The sequence below is a fragment of the Rattus norvegicus genome, chromosome 17, assembly GCF_021556685.1.
Source record: "Rattus norvegicus strain SHRSP/BbbUtx chromosome 17, alternate assembly SHRSP_T2T, whole genome shotgun sequence".
Taxonomy (NCBI): domain Eukaryota; kingdom Metazoa; phylum Chordata; class Mammalia; order Rodentia; family Muridae; genus Rattus; species Rattus norvegicus.
Genome location: NC_141550.1, coordinates 90,497,810 through 90,522,056, shown reverse-complemented (window position 1 = coordinate 90,522,056; position 24,247 = coordinate 90,497,810). Strand labels below are relative to the sequence as shown.

Here is a 24,247-nt window from a genome sequence, read left to right as displayed (position 1 = left end):
GCGCCGACTGCGCGCCGCTCCACTAGGCCGGCCACGTAACCCAGACGCCCCGCCCATTGCCCCGCGGCTCCTCCCCTCCCCCGTCGGTCGCTCCGCCCCCGCAGGGGCGCGGCCTGTGTGTTGGAGACTATTGTGTGACGCCTGCGCGTCTGCCGTGTTCCCTATTGTAGAATTTTTCTTTCCAGATGCACCATGGAAAAAAGCAAAATGTTTGTGCGCAAGGGGAGGGGAACCACTGTTTCTACATCATCTTTTCCAAAGACGCAGGAATGTCTTTATCCGTACGTTTTTCTCAGACAGAAGAGGTTACAGAAAAAGGAATCAGAAAAAGCCAGTTTGCCCCGCCCCGTCTCCTAGCAACTGTTTCCTTAGCAACCACGCGGTCAACAACGCAATTCAGTCCCAGAAGGAGCAGAGTATTTTCTTCCTGAAAAGGGGCTCCCACGAAAGGGTCAAAGGGAAATTACACGAAAGATAGATTTTAGTTCCTTGATAAGAGAGCAAGAAAAGGAAACGGCGGTGAGAGAAGGAGTGGAGACAGTGGGAAAGTGAGCCATAAGCTGAGTAGTTAAGGAACTCCTTGGTGGCCATGGACCCAGCCTGCACTTCCGAGAGTATTTATAACCTCATACCCAGTGACTTGAAGGAGCCGCCCCAGCGTCCTAGGTATGTGGGTAAGCAAAAGCGATGACTTCAGCCCAGAGGAAGATTGCTGACTTCTTTTAAAGAATTAAGGGCTTGCATATCATAGGACTTTTAAAATTAACCTTGGGTGGCAACTTCTTAGGAACTAATGGACAAATCTAAATAGCGTTTTCTAATTCACAGGGAAAAAAAGGTGAGCTAGAGCTGTCAGATGTCCATTTTATGATCATAATTCCCGCTTATTTGCAATTATTGGTTCGGTTTTAGGTGGTGTGTATAGTGTGAAATTCCATGTCGTTGAAAAGAGAAAAAATGTTTTATCAGTCCAGTTTAGGAAATCTGATGTTTAATTTTAGAAACTCAGTGTTGTATTTGACTTCTGCACTCTTTTGCCTCCCATAATTTGGGTCGAAATTGAATTCCCATTTGTTTCTAGGCCTCGGTATTTCAATTGGTTAAACAAAGATGGTGGACTAGAATATGTCTAGGATTTTTTTTCAGCCTTTGTAGTTTAATTGAAGGGATATGGTTGGATGGACAGAGATTCCAAAATAACAATTGAAGGAAATTAGTCTGTATTTGTTAGACCTTTGAAAATCTCCAAATCTCAAAAAGGAAACTACAAAATAAATGTCCCAGACACTCCACTCCGCCATATGGCTATTCTGTAAACTCTATTGAAATCTGAGAGAAGAAGACAGTCTCATACCTCTTAGGAGTTGGTGTTTTCTGCTTTGTACCTTTGTCTTTTGACTTATGAATGACACAGCCACTTTAAAAGAACCAACACTCAAGTGTGCCTGCCTATTGCAGCATCCAGGATACTGAGGGAAGAAAGAGTTCAAGGCTAGCATGGGCTACAAAGAAAGACCCTGTGTCTAAAACTAAACAACTAAGGAAAAAAAATCCTCTGAGCTAAAAAACAAAAAATTCAAGATTTACAAGTTATTATTGTGGAAGTGTGCGATCAATTTGCACTTGTTTTCTGATTTGAAAATAAGGGAAGTAGACATTCTGAGGTTCCCTCTATATAATGGTCAAATTTTTTATGACTTGGAGTGGTACCAGCAAAGTGGAACTTCTTCCATTTTAACCCTAAGCGAATACCTAGCTTAGATCAGAGCAATCACGACATTGTACTTCCATTGCTTATCAGCTGGTCCTCTTTGGGAAGGCAAGTAAATTGCAATACTCACATTACTTGTGGCTGAATTAACTTTTGGTTGAACTGTCAAAGATAAACTTCCTCCTCTCTGTAGCACACTGAAATAATCTGCCTTCTGTGGAATACTGAGTTTAATAGTTCAGCATTCTGTTAAGTGGTAAAGAGCTCTAATGCACCTGGAAAGTTTGTTTTAAAAGGGATTTATTTGGCCCCAGTTCTGTGTCTAACTGTGCCCCAGTATTCTTGCACATGCTAGAGTGACAGCATGAATTTCTTGGTTTATTCTTAAGAAATACTTACAAAAGGGACTTAGAATAAGAAGCAATAAATGGAGTGCCCTAAATAATCCTGTTAGGTGATGTCAGTTTCCCTGTCAGCAACAAGGGTGAGACAAGACACCACACATGCAAGGTACTGATTTGTTGTTTTTTCAAAGCCTGATAAAACATTTCACCCTATTTCTCCACCACACTGCCACAAACTTCCCCCTCAGTCTTCTCACTAAGGTGCTTAGTAACAAGAAAATATTTAAAGGTGCAAGTCCTGCTTGCATCATTGAATAATAATCCAAGTTTCTGGAGAGGTTGCCACAGCTCTGAAGCACCGACGGAGAGTGATGCCAACCACGATACACCACACCTCACAGGAAACAGTCTTGTTGTTGAACAAAAATAGAAACATTAAAATGTCGATTAACCACAAAGAAATATATTCTTAAAACCCTAAAGGAAGTTTCAAATAAACGAGTGGAAGAGATTCTTGGAAACAACAGCTTTCGCTCTGTCACAGAAATGAAGGGAAGGACATAATATGCAAACAGGGTTTAGACCGCAAGGAAAATGGCAGCTGACCCGTTTCATCCAAGTCGCTGCCTCTCACCCCCACTTCCGTAGATAACATACTCTCAGAAGTGTGGCACGCCTCTCTGGCGTTCTACATACAGACCACTGGGGAGAGGACATGTGCCAACGCTACCAGTTAAAATTAGCTGCCATGGAAATCTGTAGATAAGCCAGCCTATTCAGAGCATCATTCCACACAGAACAAGGTTTACCATTCTATGCAAATAACTCTGTATAACATACTGTGATAAGAGAAGTCATTTTAAGAAGTTAGGAATTTCTGTCAGTCTATTAGATTCACCAGAGGGCGTAAGACTGCATTTTTATTTTACCCAGGACTCTGGAAAAACAATGTTAAATTAATTTAGTTTAAAAAGTTAACCCAACATACAGCCAACAGATACAGTGGCAACTGATACTGCCCACAGGGTCATGTCCAACTTACCAGTAGCTCTGGCGTCCCAGGCACTGTACTGCTTTTCCCTATTCATTCCCATGGGAGCTCTATCAGATGATTAGCATTGTTTTAGTTGAGGCAGGTAAGAAAAACCAGAGCAGAGACTGACAGAAGTCTGACTGCAAGGTCCAACGCAGTATCAGCTTGCAACTGCCCGACCAACAGAAAGAAACTCTCAAGTGCCTCGGCTTCAGCAGAGCATTCACCATTGGTTCCTGAGAGCCTGTCATGCATTAGATACCGTTCAGTATTCATACGATGCTTTCTTCTCGTGCAATAAGATATGACGAGAACAGCAGAGAAGAAGAAAATAGTGCATGACTGTGTGCTCAGAAGCCTTGATCTGTCTCACTCAGATTTGACTTCAGAGGAACCAGAAGGCAGTCAGCCATCCACAAAGGAAGAAATGTCCAAGTCAAAACGTCATGGGCAAAAGTTAAGTTGTAGTTGAGCAGAAGTATGATACTCTTTATAGGGAACCATAAAACACCTTCTCGTGGTTCGTGGAGAGAGAACACAGTGTGGGATGAGAACCGGGGTTAGGATCAGCCTCACATGGGACGTGCCATGTTTTATTGCTCTGATACTCCAGTGCCAGCATAGCTTAATGGAGGCCGTTTGAATGGAGTGCTGTCCTCTACTCTAATTGAACCGATTTTTTCTAGTATTTAGGCCAACGCTGTTCATTAGAAATGAAATAAGATAAAAAAAATTTGTAATAGTCATTTTTAAAAGAAAAAAAGAAGACAAAAGCAACATTAACTTTAATGTACATTTAACGATGTACATTGTTTAGCCTGATGTATCTACACTACCATCATTTCAGCATCATTGGCGCTGGCCCCAACACCCACAGACAGAAATCTAGATGATTATATTGACAGCATTGAACCTTACCATTTTTTCTCAGTAGCTTAAGAAAGAGCATAATTACACTCAGTGACATAGACCTGGATCACTGACTATAAATTAAGTACAGGGCATAGCGGTGACAGCTAACCACTCTGGGAGTGGAATTTCATCTAATTTTGAAAACTTAATTAGCCTGTATAGTCAACAGGATGAATTGAAAAAAATCATTTCAATGTCTGTGAGTGAACTTATGCAGTATTTAACTAAATGTAAAATTCTCAAGATATAATTTGGAGGACTTTCGAACACAGTTCAAGCTCCAGAGACATTATTAATCTAAAATTGAAAGCACACATACATGAGTTCACACACACACACACACACACACACAGACACACACACACACACAAATGTAGTTTCTCAGATGTCTCATTCATTACAAGAAAAATCTGAAGTCCTTTCAAATTATCAGCACATTTGAGCAATATTGTGTTTTTGTGTATCCTTTTAATATGTTATAAAATGGATTACGATGTTGTGCTTATTGGCAATAAGAGAGTTATAGTATGTTAATTGAATATGACGATTTTAGTTTCAAAATAAGTTATCTCTAGCCCAATTTAAAATAAGTAGAAAAAAGGTCCAGTTATCTGATAAAATTGCCTGCCACAGAATGGAGGGGTTGCTCAGTGGTTAAGGGCACTGGCTGCTCTTCCAGAGGTCCTGAGTTCAATTCCCAGCAACCACATGGTGGCTCACAACCATCTGTGATGGGATCCGATGCCCCTTTCTTGTATGGCTGAAAACAGCAACAGTGTACTCATATACCTAAAATAAATAAATAAATCTTTTTAAAAATATACCTGCCACATCCCTATAAGGAAGCTGCACATTTTAAAAAAAAATGCAGTGGAATGTAGCTACTTGGAAAAATAACCTTTCTATATACTGACATGAAAAAGTATCACATCACATTATGGTTAAGAAATGAAGCTGCACATACACGGGCACACATATTTGTGTAACTATAAGTAATGTGAAAGAGTCCATGAACTTGCAAAAGGACACAGGAGAGGGAAAAGGGAGAAATTATGTAATTATAAATCTCAAAAACTGAAAGAAATAATTAGATATGGATATAAGCAAAGTTAAGCACTCTGATGATGGTACACTAAAATGAAAAGAATAAAAAAGAAAGATAACAACAATTAGAATTGCAATTCATACAGACAAACACGCACTGAATATATGCAGGAAAACTGTTGGGAAAATGAAGGGAAGGGAACTGAGATCATTATTCATTTGTAATTGCTTTGGGACAAAAATTGTTACTTATCGACTAAAATGTCAGAATGTTTTCCACTCCTATACACACAAAAAGTACTGAATCACAAATTTCCAAACTGAAAAGGAGGCCGTTATAAACACATCCTATTTCACATCAAAGGACGCCACACCTTCTCTGCCAACTTCCGCAAAAGCTTTAAGGCGCAAGCTTGGCTTGAAGATCCCCTCCGAAAGTTATCTATGACTCATTCATTTCCATAATGTTCCCAGCTAATGTTCATGGTTGAAGCAAGGCCCTAAAGCACAGAAACAGTTTTGGTTTTCCATACACGTCTGTGTACCCACATAAGCAGAGAATACAAGCCGACAGAGGCAGGAGGACTGGGTGGGGAAGGGGTGTGAGCAGAGTGAATTTATGTAAGTATGAGATGGTCAAAAAATGAAAACTCCAGATTAGAAACAGACTGAGGAGAAAACAGATTACCCCAAATTTCATGTCCCTAAGATAGTTATAATTTGATGCATTTTCCTTCCTACAATATTAGTACAAATATTTTAATGTATCCATATTTGGGTAGATAGAATACATAGAATTTTAATAACATCAGCATCAGGTCCTGAGGATTTTCTAAAGTTACTGAGTAGTCTACAAAAAGAAATCAATTTTAAATACTTTATAAACAAAACAAAACAAACAAACAAAAAAAAGGATAGCTGAACATATGCTTCCAAGTAAGGGTGGGATTTATTCTCTCATGAAAAACAGCCAGGACACCAGGAAAAAACACATGGAGCAAAGGTATTCAAACACCAAGCAGGGGACAGCTCAGAGCAGTTGGTCCTTCCTGAGCAAGGAGAAAGGACTGAGTCAGGGCTGCAGTTGTCCTCACAGACACTCTAGGGACAACATCCTGGTCAAAGTCCAGAGGAAGGAAACAAAGACCTTGATGATCTGAGGACTGAGAAGACAGTTAGGAGCTGGAAAGACAAGGCAGCTAGTGTTCACAGAACAGTGCACCAGAGGAAAGAACTATCCAAAAAGGGACAGAAACCTACATGAGATCCCTTTGAGCTCCTTGACTGACAGTGTATATGTGTGATGAAATGCAACACCACAAAAATGACCTGAGAAAAAACAAGCTGTAAAAAGTTCATCCGCTCCCCAGCCAGAAGGGTAAGGTCTCCTTATACACAGAACACATCGCCTCAGAAGCAGGGCAGAATCAAAGACAAAGCTCGCAAGCTGAAGACATCACATCTAGCCTTAAGATGACCAATTTTTTGAACTATGATAACTCATTCTAGACTCAAACTAAAGAATGTTAAAACCATTTTTAAAATTTTTTAAAAGAACAAAAGTCAGGAATTAACACTATAAAATTCACAATACTTGGCATCCAATAAAAAATATGCAGGCCAGTCAGGCAGGATGGTGCATGCCTTCAGTCTTCATACTTGAGAAGCGGAGAGACAGTGTGAGTTGGAGAGTTGGGGGCCAGCCTGGGCTACAAAGTGAGTTCCAAAACAGACAGGGCTAAGCAGAGAAACCCTGTCTCAAAACCAAAGCAGAACAACGGAAATGAACAGGCATTCAAAGAACCACGAAAATAAAAGTTATGACCTAAAGAAAGATGTCGATCTAAACACCTAGAAATGTAATACATACTAGAGAATGGCATTTAAAAAGCTATTTTAAATATCGCATTCAAAGAGGTAGAATGATGTAAGGCTAAGATACGGAGAGACATGAAAGGGGAAAGATATACAAGTCTATCTTCTAGATGCAGAGCCGACCATGTCCAAAATGAAAACAGCCACTGGGTAGGACCAGCAACAGTGAAGCCACTCATAAAGAAAACCTGGAATCTGAAGACACAGTAACCAAGAGGAATCTGAAGACACAGTAGCAACAACACAAAATGAAACATGGAGAATAAAGACCAGAAAAGAGAAGGCAGCATTGGCAAGCTAAGGGCATAAGTTAGGCATGGTAGTGCATGTCTTTCCTTAATCCTCAGGAGTCATTCTCTCTGTCTCTGCCCGTGGTCCTAAGGGTCAAAAACAGGTCCCTATGCTTCCTGACAAACTCCTTAACCCGCTGAGCCATCTTACCAACCCATAAATGCAGTCCGAAAAGCACATTAACGTTAAGTGACACAAACATACAAAATAAAAGTGGTTAGTGCTTGGCTAAAATTTCTATGTAGTCTATGAGAAAATCCTTATAACAATAAAGATATCGAGTACAAAACCAGGTTGATTGAGTGATGTGGCCAGCACAGGCAGCTAACCCTTCCTCAGCACACCACGTGTGTCCCTCCTAAAGCTATGTTCTGGGGAAAGGAGGATGACCTCTCCCGGAGACAAGGAGAACTGGTCTTCAGCCAAGAGTCTAGCTGTGCTCTGTCAAGGCTCCCACCTCCCTAGTCTATACAGATTGCCAGTATTTATTTTTAAGGACTGAAGTCATACAAAGTGTATTCTCGAGGTGCAGTGGGAGTAAATCGGAAATCAGTTAAAAGGATAATTGGGAAGTCTGAATCTGTGAAAACCAAGCAAAGATAAGCAAACTTCTAAACGAAGGCAATAGAGAATGTTCTTAACGTTGTATGAAAATGAAAGATATCCTAACTTGCCCACCACTGTTTCACCCCTGGGAAACAGTGCTGCTCTCTGTAGCCCTGGCCATCCTGGAACTCAGTAGAGCAGATTGGCCTCGAACACGCAGATCTGCCTGCCTCTGTCCTGCAAGTGCCCCAAGCCTCATGAAAGATCTCCTTTCAGAATATTTGGGAGGCAGCCAAGGCAGTGATTGGAGGATGATCTGTAGCTCTAAACACTCAGAAGGTCCCAAAAATTTAAAACCAAATATATTTGGTTATAATTACACCTCAAGCTTTTTCACCAAGATGGCGCCGAAAGCGAAGACGGAAGCTCCTGCCCCTCCCAACGCCGAAGCCAAAGCGAGGACCTTGGAAGCTAAGAAGGCAGTGCTGAAAGGCGTCCACAGCCACAAAAAGAAGAAGATCCGATTGTCACCCACTTTCCGGCGGCCCAAGACCCTGCGGCTCCGGAGGCAGACAAATGTCCTCGAAAGAGTGCACCCAGGAGAAAGAAGCTTGACCACTCTGCTATCATCAAATTCCCACTGACCACCGAGTCGGCCATGAAGAAAATAGAGGACGCTTGTGTTCATTGCGGATGTCAAGGCCAACAAGCACCGGATCAAACAGGCCGTGAAGAAACTCTATGACATTGATGTGGCCAAAGTCAAGACCCTGATACCGCCTGACGGGGAGAAGGGGTATGTTCGCTTGGCTCCTGATTATGACGCTCTAGATGCTGCCAACAAGATTGGGATCATCTAAAGTGAGTCCAGATGGCTAATTCTAAATATACACTCTTTTTTCACCATAAAAAAAAAATGCACCTCAAAAAAATTTTTTAAAAAAACAAATCACACCTTAAGAAAGAGGAATAAATACCAAAGAACAGTGAGGAAAATGAAATGAAGCAAGAAGTCACCATTAGAGAAAAACTATGAGATTTGGATTCATTGAGAAGACAACGGTTAGATGCTAACAAGACTAACTGGCTGGGGCTTGCGGGTAGGAGACACACACATCAGTAAGATGTGTGTGAGAGAGGAGACATCCCAATTGACACTAGTGACAGCCCGGGGCTGATATGGAGAGAAATGAAGACCTTTGCCCTGGTCCCTCTCTTACCCCAGCGTGCAGTGGGCGGCGTCAGACTGTTCAGCCTCACGCCCACGCTCCACTATCAATACAGCCGGACACAAAGCAGAATGTTGCGCCTGTTTTTAATCTTTGAGTATTTCGCACTAGAAGTAGAAATGCTAGTTTTAAATGTTTAATTTCAGGTACTCATCACTGTTTAAAGCGACTATAAAAGATGACATGAAGAAACTCAAAACTGGGATGAAGACCATGGGGCCTGCAAAAGTAGAGGTGCCTTCCCCAAAGGATTTCCTAAGGAAACATTCCAAGGACATACAGCTGCCGCCCAGTAGGTTAAAGTCACTTGCCCTTTTCAATGCTAGAGTTGTTGGCAGGTAATGAGCTGCCGTTATGTCCCCCTCCGGGAATATTAAACGTACAGAGGCAGCAGCGACTTCACCCTGTGAGTGGGGCTCAGGGGGACTGGCAGAAAGTAGGAGCAGAAATAGAAAAAATAGAGGGGCTCGTGATAACTTGGCTCCGTATGGCCTCTTGGTGTGGGGCAAGCGCTTGCCTCACTTCTCGGCCTATCCAAAGAGGCCCCACCTCCAACAGCACAGGCTTCAGCGTCCGGGCTGGCTTTATCTTTAATACTAAGCATTTACAGAAAGGGTTAGCACCCCAGGTATGGTGTTTGCTTCACAGGCAAGGTTGCCTCTCATTTTGTCTCCAGACTTTTTTCTAAGAGATACAGTGGTTATTACCAGTTGGAGCAATATCTAACTTGAATTAGAAACCATTCTACTAACGTCTATTTATCTAAATTACCTTAAAAGATCTTACCCTCAGATAAGGTTCACTTTCTAAGGTACCATATCTATAGATTTAATGTGTGAATTCTGGAGGGACAGAAGTCAGTCCCAAGAAAAGGGGAAATCTAACCCACAGACTTCAACAATAATTATGGGATTTTTCCCTGAAATTAAAAGTACTATAATCTCATCTGTAACAGGCCCCCAGACCTTAGTATGACTGACTCCATGATGTAAGCTCCATTCAGCCCATACAACTCAGCATGTAGATATTACCACCTGTCAAAATTAAAACAGAGGCCTTATCCATCAATGTCCATAGCTCTAGGACAGTCCCTAAACATGCTCACCTCTCTTTTTAGCTTCTGTAGTTCTGCTTCTGGATAACTGTTCTTGTTAACTGTCAAACCAGAACATGACTTTTATGATTAAAAGCTCACTCTAAGAAAGGCTTAGGGCTACACTGAGATCCGGAAGATCCAGATCACCCCGTGTTACTGCCTGTCTGCTAATAAAGACTTCCCATTGGTTAAACCACGTCTGAGCAGTGTTCTGTGGTGAATACCCCAGAAGATCACTACCCAAACAGTCACCTAGTGCAGAAGTGAATAAACTCAGACCATCGTAACTACAGTGCAGCTGAGACTGGAGTGAGACAGGAGAGTAGCTGTTCCAGTTCTTAGAAATCAATGTCAATTCTTTTACAGTAGAATAGACAAGTCACATTTCTATGACTATATAAAAATGCTGGCTGGAATTGTTGAACAGGAAAGACCGTTAGGCAAAACAATTTCATCTGCTTTCCTGAAGAGTGTAGGATAGAGATCGAGGAAAAGGCCTGGGGGTTGCTCCTGTAGAATGGGACACACTTAGAAGGAAGGAATAGGGAATTTGGGTCACACTGGTAACCTGTTACTTGTTAAACTGTGCATTGAGTGCATAGTAATTATTCACTGTAATAATAATAGTGCCTGTGAAAATATCCAGAGTTTATTGGGCTTCCAATGTGAAGTCTTATTAATTTATTCAAGGGCTTTGTTATCATTTTCTCTTAAAAATAATTCTGGTTAGTACTGAAAGAGTGCTGAAGTATCTGTGGTTTTGTACTTATTTTAAGTGGTAAAACTGAATGTGGGTTGCTGTGGCCTTTATAATAGCCATCAAAACTGTAGTGGCGATCCCTTGTCACCCTCTTACTTTTTATGCTGCTGTTCAACGTCACATCTGTTACATTGGGCTTAACTTGGTGTTTTGATTAATTAAATTTTTTCTGTTTAAGTGCTTTTGTAGAAGTATGACTGACAAAGGGAAAGCAATACCCACTTGATGTAGACAATCCAATATATTTTTGGCTATATAGCATTTTTTCACCTTAAGTATTTATGTATGCTGTAAAGAACTCTCAATACCAGTGGCACACATTTGGATGTCCCAAAGAGTGCTGAGTAATAATGTTTACTTTTGAATATTAACAATAAAATGTTATGTTTGACAGAGAAAACGTTTAATAGGTTCTCTTCCAAGAAGCCTGCAGTGCCCTTGAGGACCGATCATCCAGTCATGGGAATACAGAGTGGAAAAAACTTCATAAACACAAATGTAGCTGATGTCATCGTGGGCGTGGCCAAAAAGCCCAAGCCAATTTATGTTGACAAACGAACTGGAGACAGGCATGATCTTGAAACGTCAGGACTCTTCCCCAAGTACATCAACAAAAAGGTAGCCCTTTATTTTCAGTGAGAGATATGAGATCCAAAGCCCAGCAGAGAGCTAGCCGTCTCTGCGAGATAGCTGGAGTGCGCTCCCTGGACAGACAACGGTCCGGTCACTCCCACCGCCCTATGCTCTGCGTGTGGCTCTCACTGAGCATGAATGCCGTCTTCCTCAACTTTAGCTGCTAATGTACTTAATAGCTACAGCAGTCTAAAAACTATTAATTATCGGTGTCACTAAAGGCAGTCAGTACTGTAAATGTGGAGGAACGGATGTTTCAGGATGTCTTGAGATGCGGCCCCTCACCTCACCACCATGGGAGCGGGATGAGAACTCAGCCCACGCAGCTTCAGAGCCAGCTGTCCTGTCCATCTCTCCAAAATAACCCGGGTCACTACTTCAGTGAAAGCTGATTTGTGTGATGTGCGTTCGGAGCAATAACTGCAAAGGGATTAATGGCTTGGGTCCTTGATCTCTATCTGAAAAGGTGTTCATAGGGGAGGGTCAGGATTTCATTTGCTAGACATTACATAAAAAGTAAATTAGTAAGTAAAACTACTAAATTAGTAGTTTGCATTTAGTAAAAAGGTTTTTAAATCAAAAAAACTTACAAAGAAAAATATACAAATCTTGCACTATTTTATATACTTTATAAAGCATAAAAGTGTGTGTATGAACACACACTAAAACCAGCCGCAAAGTCCCAAATATTAGGAACAAATAGTAGTTGTGGCCAGAAATTGAAAAGGATAAAAGGAAGGAAGGAAGGAAGGGAAGGAGGGAGGGAGGGAAGGAAGGAAAGAGAGAGAGCTCAAGGAATAAAGAAAGGGGCAGAGGGAGAGAGGAAAGGGGGAAAAGAGAAAGAAAAGAAGAAAAGGAAAAACAGATGAGAGGGAAAGGGAGGAGAGGGAGGGGGAAGGGAGGAGAGAAGAGGGGAGGGAGAGAAAAGGAAAGAGGGGAGGGAAAGGAGAGGAGAGAGGGGAGGGAGAGGTGAGAGGGGAGGGAGAGGAGAGGAAGGGGGAGGGAGAGGAGAGGAGGAGGGAGGACGGGAGGGTGGGGGAAGAAGAGGAGAGGAGAGGAAGTGGAAGGGGACTCCAACAGTGAGGGATGAGGACAGGTAGCCCAGTGATGTACTGCATACCAACCACAAGTGTAGAAATGAAAATAGGTTCCAGGCCGCATTCAGAGCACAACACCCCTTCTCTGGGAAATTTCTTGTCCAGCAGGCTAAGATCACCTCCGGAAGAACTCAGCTGTTATCCAGACGTTGGCCACATGCTGAGAGCATTACTAAGGCTACTCAGGATAACTTCTTCCATGGTTCTTGTCCAATCACTGGGAAAAGTGGCCTCCTGGCTCCTTTAAGTCACTTCCAACCCACTATTGATCTGTTAGAACAGCAAGGGCTGCATGTGCTGCCTCTCTTCCAGCAGTCTCTGTTTATGCGCCACATGTCAATACGCTTTTTTTTAACAGAAAAAATGTTGACATATCCATCACAGAAACATGAAGCTTGAAGACCCACCTACTACCTGTATGCATTTATTAAACCTCAATGGCAACACACTGTTCTCTTGCTGTCTCTCTTCAGAGACTTACTGGATCAACTTTTCACTATTCAGAGTTAACTCTAAACACACACACACACACACACACACACACACACACACACACACACACAAAATCCATGATAAGTAATGGAGGTTGCCATATCTCAGTTTGGCTTCTGTGTGATAGATGGCATGACCAAACACACATAGGGAGGAAAGGGTTGACTTAATCTTACAGCTTATAGTCCATCACAGAAGGAACTCAGAGCAGGAACTCAACGCAGGATCGGGGTGGCAAGAGCTGATGCAGAGGCCATGGAGGGGTGCTGCTTACTGGCTTGCTCCCCATGGTTTGCTCAGCCTGCTTTTTTATAGAACCCAGAACCACTGACCTGAGGATGGCACCACCCACAGTGAGCTGGGCCCTCCCACGTCAACCATTGATCAAGAAAATGCCCAAATAGACTTGTTTTAGAAGCCAATTTGATGAGGGCATTTTCTCAATTGAGCTTCTATCCTCCCAGATGGCCCTAGCTTATATCAAGTCAACAACAACAACCAATATCAGAGAGTAAAGGGAATACAATTTGGAGAAAAACAAGCACGTCCCCCATTGGTTTTAAATGAATTACATGTCATTTGTGCCTTAGGAATGCGGGGACAAACCGAAAGGTGAGCGAGCATATGAGGTGTGTCGCAGTCACAGGGAGCCAGCCTTTCAAACCCTGACTCGATGCTTGCTAACGCTGGGATCTGTGACATGCTCTGGAACTGACCACAGGGGTATAGTGAGCATTAAATGACATTAAGTGTACTAAGTCCCTGACAACGTCTGGCACCTAATGAAAGAGTCAGAACAGATCAACGTTATAATAGAACAATTAGTGACAAGATTCATCAGTCTCCAGCCACTTAGCTTGTAGGAACACTTAAGATCACTAAAGCTTTTGTTCATTCACCAGATTTTTTTCCTGAAATGTATTGTGGCCCCTTCCTGAATATAACATGCCAAACATAATCTAACCTTTTAAAAAATATCTTTTATTATGGCGCAGGGCAGTGTGCATGTGCCACAGCTCACATGCAGAAGTCGGGATGACTTTGTGAGAATAATTGTGAGTTGTTTCCATGACTACCAGACCCCCCCTCCCCCGACGACTGCCTCCTGGAGATAACGTCCCTGGGTTCTGTACCTTCAGTTGCTTCCCTTTTGTTTTGCTTCCTAGCCCTTGTCGTCATCTGCGCATGTGCACGTGTTACAGTATACTTTTCCTCTTCATTATTACAGGGCACCTTATGCCTACCAAAATCCACAAATAACCGTAGCCTTCATATGAATGGCTTAGTGGATGTGTGTTACATACGTAGCCTGTTAAGGACTTTATTTTATCTCTAGATTTCTTAACATAAGCAATATAGGGCAAATACTGTGTACAACATCGGTATACCATGCTGCTTAGGGGAGAATCACAAGAGGTGGGGGAAGTCTGTAAGTATTCAATACAGATGTAGTTTAATTGTCTTAGGTTTATTTTTATGTGTACTTTGCCTGAGTATTTTAATCAGTGTTTTGCCTGCATGTATCTCTGTCTACCAAGTGTGCAAGCAGGACCTGTGAAAGGCCAGAAAAGGTTGGTAGATCCCCTGAAACTTATGGTTGTAAGCCACCATGTGGATGCTGGGAACTGAACCCAGGTCCTCTGCAGATACAGCCAGTGCTCTCTAACTTTGGAGTCATCTCTCCAGCCCCAGATACAGGTGCTTAATGTTCCCTCTTTTGAGGTTGACATAACACATCTCTCCACCCAAGAATAAGAATCCTAAGAGGAAAGAAACCTTCCTTTTCTGCTCACTGTTATTCTTAGCACTCAATATGTTCTCAACCTGTCTAGAGGAACTGTGCTGCTCTAGACAGAGACACTACATCCCCTAATCTGGAAGAAGTCCAGCCCGTGGCCTCAGCATCAGTCCCTGTGAGCATCCCAGGAACCCCAACAGGAAGCTCACCCTTTCAAATCAACCTTAGAGTCCAGACCCAAGCTTCCCTTGACATTCTTGTGCTGGTGCCCACTAAGGGCTTGTTTTTATGGTGGATGAGGGTTTGTCCTTTTTATTTAACCAGATTAGGAAAAAATAAATAAAAAATAAGAGAGAGACCTATCTCAAAGATACTCAAAAGATTTCAAGAAACAGCTGAATTAAATAAAATACATGAAAGGAAAACCAACATGCACTTGTGTCCACCTGTATGCCAATGTGGGTACCTACAAGAAAAGAGAACCATCGGAACTGGAAATACTGGTGGTTCTGACCCACCTGAGTAGGTGCCAGGAACTGAACTCAGGTCTTCTACAAAGGCAGCAAGGGTTCCTAACCACAGGGCCTTCTCAATAGCCTCAGAAAAGCCCACCCCTAAAAGTAAAAGTTTCTGGGTGTGGTGATTTTAGTCTCAGTACTCAGGAATCTGAGGCATGTGGATCTCTATAAATTTCTGGCCAGTCTGGTCTACATAGAGAATTCAAGGCCAGCCTGGGCTGCTCTGCCTAAAAAAAAAGTCTAGAGCTTAAGAATAGACACTGGTAATAGAAGAGAGAAAACAAATTTGCTACAAGATCTCTCTTCTTTGTGTGTGTGTGTGTGTGTGTGTGTGTGTGTGTGTGTGTGTGTGTGTGTGTGTGTGTGTGTGTGGTGTGTGCATGTGCCAAGTGCATACACATATGATAAGGTCAGAGGACAATTTATAGAAGTCAGTTCTCTGCTCCCATCATTTGAGTTCAGGGGATTGAATTCAGATAGTTAGATTTGGTGTCAAACACCTTTACTTACTGAGCCAACTTTCTGGTCCAGCACCTTATTTTAAGATCAGGATGAACTAGCTCTAATTTGAGGAAGTGATGTGTGTGTGCATGTGCATGTGCCTGTGTACTTGCAATTGTGTGTGTGTAATTGCTGAATTTTGCCAGTTTGCCTAGTTTTTGTTTGTTGGGTCTTTCTTTTTCTTCAATATTTAAAACAAATGTCCTTGTTCTCTAGTCCTCAGTTGGTATGCTCACACGTAGAAGACTGCTCGCAGGACACTGATTAGTTTTTTTCTCTGAAATCCTCCCAGGATTACGGCATCATACCTGAGTACATATGCAAACGCAATGAGGATGTGAAGAAAGCACAAGAAGAGTATGACAATTACGTCCAGGAGAATCTTAAGAAAGCAGCCATGAAGAGACTCTGTGATGAAGAAAGGGAGGCCGTTCTGCAGGTGAGCCTCTGGACTTCGGGCCTCTCTAACTGTCCACCCTCCCACCAGCCCAGCCACTGAAGCCAGGGCTTCAACTGCCTCAAACAGTCTCTTTGGGTTCTAGCAAAAGTGCTCAGAGTAAAGCTTACTCTTTGGAAAGAGAAAGGGAAAAAACTGCGTAATACAGAGATCATAAAATATTTTGCTACTAACTTGGTGAGTTTAAGTTGTAAGGAAGCCACTTTCTCCTACTGCAAAGACTGAAGAGATAGTTACTTCCGCTCACTACATTTACTTGTTAAAGTACTCAGAAGGAGCTATTTTTCACTAGATGGAGCTCTAGAATAATTGAAGATGTCCCCAAGTTATATTTCTTCATTCCAGTAATTTAACTACTGAAGTTATTAAGTGAATGGGTATTAGGTTTCACATATGTCTCCTCCACTTTGAATAAATGGGCCTTATGGCACACCGTCGTTGTAGTTCAATGGAAGAGGTCTATCTAAAGCGTGAGGCATCAAGAGACGAGCAGGGTGTGACACTGTCATCTGCACAGAGCAGTTACCAAGCACCTGCTTGTCGTCCTCTTCTACCACACTGACCCTTGAAGAAGTGGCATAACGATTCCTTTTACATTTATTTTGAAAGCTTCTACAAGACAATATCCAGTGACTCCATAGAGCGAGAGGATTTGTTTGGGGAGATGGCGCAGTGGTAAAGAGCTCATCTGATGCATGTGGGTACATAAAACGTGAAATGTGCGTGTTTGCATCCTGGGGCCCCTGTGAAATGTGCGTGTTTGCATCCTGGGGCCCCTGTGAAATGTGCGTGTTTGCATCCTGGGGCCCCTGCGCCAACATGGAAGGTGCTGATTGACAAGAAAGTCGTGGGAACTCATGGGTCAGTTAGTCTGGTATACAGAGGGAACCCCTTCTCAAATAACGAAGGCAAGGATCAATACCTGAGGTTGCCCTCTGACCTCTCCACCGGCATCACAGCACCCACATGCCCTTAATTATAAATGGGCCATATACCATTATGATTCTTAACATTTAATGGATGTCATAAGCACCAATAAAGGTTTAGTAACTGTCTATTCTCTACACAATATTAGCCTGAGACATGGCAATACCACAAATGGTATAAGACACAAGTTTTGCTGCAGAAAGTGCTGTAATTAGATCGATGAGACATGATCTGTGTAATGCACAGAGAGACAGGAATGTGTGTGTGCTGTGGGTGTGTGGATTTCAAGCTTAAGCACATCTCAAGGAAGTTATCAGCACCAAAAGACATTGCTCTTAAGTGGTGCTGCAGAGTGAGAGGCCCCCAGACACCAGGGGGAACCATAGAGCAGGGGCTTCTCTGTTGAGGAGTGGTATGACAGGGTGTTGAAAATCTGCAAGGATGGGGGTCAGTATGGCAGGCAGGAAATGGGGAGTTACAGGTCGTCTGGGAGAGGGCAAGGCTCGAAGACCATTATTTTTCAGTTATTACTTGGCTTTAGGAAGCACATCCCTCTGCAAAAGCCAGCTCGCCATGCCTGCAGGACTGCATGAGGCTGAGAAATGGGAACAGGAAGGCCTTCCTCAGAGTGCAATGGCTCCTCCCTTCTATGCCTTTTGGCCATAGTGGAGAAACACCTTGGCCTTTTCTGGACACCCCAGGACCTCCCTTTGACGCTTCACTGGCAGCACAGTAAACATTTCATGGAATGCCTCACTCACCAGCCAGTGTATAGCTAATCAGCAGTGCAGATGGTTATACGGCTGCACAATTATACAACTAATTGTGGCCCTACTGATAAGCCTTGCTTCCCACGCAAAACTGCAGAGTTCTGCTCAGTGGTTGTCCATCTGCCTTGAGCTGCTTCTTTATACAACTAACAGTCCCCTTGAACCGGGAAGGGACCATCTGAGCTAATGACTCCAAACACCTCATTCTACAGATGAGGAGATTAAATACAAACATAATAAGCGGGTTCATCTGAGCATTTATCCGGTCCTTAATCGGTGGACATCTATGTGTTTGTGGGCAAGAGTCTAACACACAAAATAAACACAGTCTGTACTCTAGTAGACTGGTACACTTGCCTTTGGCCACATATCATCAAATCGGTGAGTCAGGACTAAAGTCATATCTAGCAAATCCTGTGCTGGTGTTTTTCGCACCACAGACGAGATGGGTAAAAAGGAAGTTGTATGAGTCTGGGCTCCAGTGGAGAAATAGAAGACAGAGTCAGGGGTTCTGAAGGGAGTTTTGGAAGGAGCAGTAGACAGAAGTGAAGTTCATTGAAGGGAACCAGCAAGGCTCTGGTACCTCCAAGACCAGGGACAGGGAAGTGCAGCACGGTCTTAGCCATAAGGACTGTGAGGGCGGGGACAGAGGCTGTCAGTGTTCTCAGCACACAAAGAGCTGGAAAGACCTCACAGTGCAGGACCCCTGGAAGTGTGTCCAACAGTGTAGAAGGCAAGGGGGTAGGAGCTTAGTCTCTCTTCCCTCCCTCCAGAGGACAGAAGGAAAAAAAGCAGGACTCTAGCAGTGTCACAGGGCAGGGACGGAAGGTGGAGAGTGTTTGGGAGCTAGAAGAACAGGAAATGGAAGGCAATTTTTATAGCTCAGACCTCGCTATTTGAAATTTTACATCACTAACAATATTATTTGAGTACTAAAACAGGAGAAAGAAAAATGTAAAGAATTCAGAGGACAAGTTTCTATTGCTCCAATGGATAAAAGACTATTTTGTAAGATAAAGTAAACAAAAAAAAAAGGTTTAAAAACAGCAAAAAGGCTGCATCAACATGATACAAAATTATATTGAGTTTCTGTCCTCAGCTGTTGACTTTGATCCAAACAGTGTTGTACATTCTAGAAGTTAAAAGCAAACTACCCTTCAAAAAGAAATCCACAGGGGGGAAAATGTGCTTCTGGGACCGCAAGTAATATGAAAATATTCCCCAACTTGCTTGAAACCCCTTTGATATTTGAAAGTGTATAAATGTATACATTTTTCTCTCTGCGGTAGGCGCCCCTGTGGTGCACTGTGGAAACATGTTCAGGTTTCATAATGAAGGACCAGGGAAAGCAGAGTCTCTTTGAGGACTTCTCTTCAGGACATATGTCGTGTGCTATTAAAAGCTTCTCTGACCCGACTCCCTCTTGAGAGAGTTAAAGTTCAGTGATTATGGCTTCTACAGTTCGCCATCCCAGATCTGTGCTTCAGTCTGACTCAGAAAGGGGCCAAGTCACTTTGTCCCGTTTCCCCAACCGGTGTCTCTTAGTTAGCATATCCTAGCTTCCCATTGCTTTACCAAAGTACAGAAGCAAATCACTGAAACGTTTTTGTTCCCCACACGTTTCTACTTTCTGTGATGTCATCATTATATAAAATAAGATAATTCCAATCTTGGGGACAGGGGGGTTGGCTTAGCAAAAATACTGAAACAAATTACTGGGGATCATTGCAGCATTATTCACACACATACACACGTAATGTGTTTTGCTCATATCCACCCCACAAGGCCGTCACGTGCCTCTTCCCCCTCTTACTCATCTCCCCCTTTCTCCCCTCCTGTTTGTTACCAGTGTTAAAGTTGGCATACATAGTGACGGGAATCACAATGTACTTCATGCTTTGTGGCTTTGTACTCTGTTCAAGTTTATTCCCCTTCCCCATTGGCCTCTCCTACACTCCCTGATCTGCTCTGTCCGATCCCTTTCTGCACACACGGTCCTCCCTTCTGCTCTCTCTTCACAGGGAGAACCTCTCCTTTTACTGCCTTGCTTAAGATCTGCTCCTCACCTGTGCCCTCCCCAACTCAAGGCTCCTCCCTGGTTCTATGATTTAGAGACGTGCACATCTTCCTTATCCATTGGCTGCTGACAGACGCGTGGGCTTGTCCCTTTCCCAGCAATTGTGAGTAGTGCAGCAATAGGCGTAGAAATGCCAGGATCTCTGCTGTGTGGTGGCTGCGTTCGGCTGGCACCTCCACAGGAGTGATATAGCTGGGCCATGTGGTATTTCTACTTTTAGAGAAACCCCTATATTGATTTCTATAGTGTCTGTACCAGCTCACAGTCCTACCAGCGGCTTAAGATTTCTTTCCTTCACGTCCTCACCAGTATTGGCTGTCACTTATGTTTCTCAGACAGCCATCCTGCCAGGGGTAAGATGGGGGACCGCAAGCTCTTTCAGTGTGAATTTCATCAATGGCTGCGGATACTGAGCCTTTTTTCAGCTTTCTAATAGCAGTTTCTGTATTTCTTCTTTGGAGAACTACTTGTCCTGTTTCTTGGCCAGTGGACTGGGTTGGGTGATCTGTGCTTGTTTTTGTTCCCTATTCTGAAAGCTGTCCTCACTGTGCCAATTATTTCCTGTGCTCTGAAGAAGCCGATCATACATTTTGATTTGATCTTACATGTAGTAGGATTTCCCCTGCATGTATGTGTGCCCGCCACATACATGGCTGGTGCCTGCGGAGGCCAGAGAGGGTGTTGGATCCCTTACAGATAGTTATGAGCTGCTGTGTGGGAGATGGGAATCATACCACATCTTTTAGAAGAACAGCCAGTGCCCTTAACCTCTCTCTGCAGACCGTGTGAAGCCCTTTACTTTCATGGAATCCTGCCTGCCAATCTTTGGCTTGTTCCAGTGTTGTTGCAGCCTACGTTGATCTTCTCAAGTTCTTCCCATGTATCGTCCCTCGTCATTTCAAAGCTTCAGATCTTACCTTAAGACCCCTTCTATCCATTTTGAACTGGTCTGAGCAGTTTTGTTCTTCTGACACCTTTATCAAGAATTAAGTGGTTTTATTTATCTCTGTGGGTTTATTTCTGAGTCCTCTATTCCATCAGTCGACATATCTGCTTTTGAGCCAGAACCATGCTATTTTTGTTACTGTGGCTCTGTAATATAATCTGAGACCAGGTATTGAGAGTCCTCCAGCATTGCTCTTTCAATAAGGATTGTTTTGGCTATTCAAGGCCCTTGAAGACTGGAAACTGACACTTATGGAGGCAGGGTCAATTGAGCTAGCGGACTCTCATCCTTTCCCAGCTTTACACTGCTGCTGAGTCGATATGAAAAATGAGACATTCACCAGATCCGTCTTCACTTTGGTGGCTAAACTCTTCTTCTTGGGAATCTCTGCTAGCCACAGGTAGCTTTTCAACCTGTGAGCTGGGCAATTGCCTCATCCTTCAGATACATCCTGAATGGCATCCCTGTGGAGGCTAATGGCTAGCTGGAGATGACTCCCAAATGTGGGACATCTCCTCCAAAGGTCTTGGGAGTGTGAAAAGCAGCCAGCACTGAGATCTGGTCAAACAGAAATGGTCTTTATACTTGCAGGAACCCTGGAGCTGTCTTCCATGTTGGAGGGAAGCAGCTCTTAGGTTTATAGACCAGGCCTGGGACAGCAGGTCTCTGGGGCTGTACGGCAATGCAGGACAGTTATCATGGTCCAGAGGCTGACCAGACTAAGAGCTTTCTGACTGCCGGGCTAGTCTCTGTTGATGAGATCTGTTTCTGGCCTCTGGGCTCAGATTATCCTTCCCCATGCACTTCCCTGCCCAGCTTCCTGTCGTCTACAGTCTGGGCTTGTCAGCATCCAGCCTGCTGCGCTCTACTTCTGCCTCCAGAGACTTCCCACACCCTGACGCTGTGGCAGGCCAAACTGAAGCTCCTAGGCCTGTTCTCACGCTTCAAGGAAGCTTGGTTTTTAATAGGATCTTGCTCAAGATGCTGCCTGTTAGTTGCCCTGAGTCACCCAGAGTGACACTGTGGGGTTTCTCACTGTCTCACCAAAATCCACCGCTGGAATGGCAGCTTTAGGCTTGTCCTGTGAGGCTCCACTTTTAGAAATGACATCTGTTTCTTCTCAGCCTACATGACCAGCTTGGCTTTCTCCTTATTCACATGGCATCTGCTCTTTTGGGGTATCCTTTTGCTTCCTTTGTGGACTCCCAAAACTTGCTCTTTCTCTCTTAAAATGAAATGTACTTTTTCTTTGTGTCTGAAAGTATGCACACGTGCGTGTGTGCATGTGAGTGCACATGTACTCATACGTGGAGGTCAGAGGTCAATGTGGGGGTGACTTCTGTCACTGTTTACCATATCCACTGAACCTGGAGTTTATCAATTCAGGCGACTGCCTGATCTGAAAGCTCCTTCTGTATCTTCTTATCTCCACCCTCATGCCCAGGAGTGGAGTGGAGTGAGTGAGTGAGTTAGTTAAGTAGTTAGTTAGTTAGTTAGTTAGTTAGTTAGTTAGTTAGTTAGTGGAGTGTAAATAAAATGATCTATGATCTCACAATGAATGAAACGGGCCAGTCTGTAAAACTTCACTGAATGAATTCAATTAGTAGTTTAAGACTGTGTTGTCAGTGAAGCCCACGTCCCCTGTAATGAGAAATGTAACCAGGCAAAGGTGGAAATGGGCATTTATAGCTCCTAAGAGAGCCCTCATTTTGAATGTGTTGATTTCAGAGACCATAAAACATTAGCTACGTTATTAAATTAGCATGTGTTCTACATTTAATGACATTCGAACCATGTCTAGAACACATTCACAGGATATGGACCCCTGACTGCACGGAAGATGACTTAGTCTTTGTAATATGTTGTAATAGGTTGAAAACATACAAAAAGGTCACTATAAACTTGAATTTCAGTGTTTTTCTTACAGTAACATTTCACCAAATACAACTTGAATATGCCGGTCAAAATTCAGGCTTCTGATGTGGCCTCCCTGTTGAAGAACAAAGATAGAACAGAACATTCTGAGCAGGGAGGAAGTGAAGGTGGGGGAGGGGCGGTTTACAAAGTGTTTACCGTGTGAGCATGGGGACCTGAGCTTGATCTCCAGAGCCCATGTAAGAGCCAGTCGTGGTGACATGTGCTGTGATCTTAGCAGTAGTGTGGGAGAAGCAGGTAGAGGACTGGGGGGAGGCAGCAGTGGGAGGGGCTGCTGGCCGGCTAACCTAAGTTCCTGACTTCCAGGCCTGCAAAGAGGCAGTAGGGTGGTGGTCCTAAAGATGATATCTGACAAAACTTTTCTAATAAATGTATGAAAAATATTTTCAAAACCAGCTTTTACTTGGGACCATCAATTTTCAGATTGTTGATTTTTACCGAAGCGTTTGGTATAAGCTTGGCTCCACAGTGCTCCTAACTCTGTACGGTACAGGGCTCTGCCGCTGTGCCGTGTTTTCTGTTACTGTGGCCAAGTCCAGGACGGACACGTTATCATTTCCAAAGTCGCTTCAGCAGCCGTCTGCACCTTCTCAGTCTCTGTTACCCGCAGTTTCGTTGTCGGTTCCTTTTGCAGTCTACCCGTTACGGCAAAGTCTCTTTACCGTTTGCAGGGGCTGAAGAAGAACTGGGAAGAGGTGCACAAAGAGTTCCAGTCCCTCTCGGTCTTCATCGACTCCATACCGAAGAAGATCCGCAAGCAGAAGCTGGAAAAAGAGATGAAACAGCTGGAGCACGACATCAGCATCATCGAGAAGCACAAGATCATCTACATCGCCAACCAGTGAGCGAGCTGTCACGGTGCGGAAAGAGGACACAGGACAACCCTCACGGACGTCAAACCAAACCCACTCTTCTCAAAGAGGACTATGCAGAGAATAAGTTCACTGAAAATGTAGGCAGTGTTGAAAGAATAATTGAATTATTTGATTGTTCTAGAGAAAATTTTCTCCTCCACTGTCACAGTTCTACTTATAAACAAACCATTAAAGTCGGAAGCTTCACCCTGGGTCTGTATTCCATAAGGGCAATCATCCTATCACCGTGGACGTGTTTCACGTGAACATTACGTCTGGACCTTAGAAAGTAAAAACATTTAGCATTTCAGGGCTTTGCACTGTTTTGTTGTGTGTTTTTTGTTTTGTTTTGCTTTTTTCTTCCCTGGGTGACAGTAAGAATACAGTGCAGAAAACCATGCCTGTCGGAGACTGGGGACCCGATTCCCTGATACTCGGAAGCGCTTCCTAGATCTTGCTTC

General features: G+C 43.4%; 1 protein-coding gene across 2 annotated transcripts; it reads left to right on the top strand.

Moving 5' to 3' along the window:
* Positions 1-117: 117 nt before the first annotated feature.
* On the top strand, positions 118-23,999 carry Enkur (enkurin, TRPC channel interacting protein). 2 transcript variants are annotated; one of them, NM_001106126.1, is given in 5 exon segments: positions 375-666; positions 9,132-9,277; positions 11,236-11,459; positions 16,113-16,259; positions 23,604-23,999. In NM_001106126.1, coding segments are annotated over 5 exon segments (768 nt in total). In that variant the 5' UTR covers positions 375-589; the 3' UTR covers positions 23,778-23,999.
* Positions 24,000-24,247: the final 248 nt, after the last annotated feature.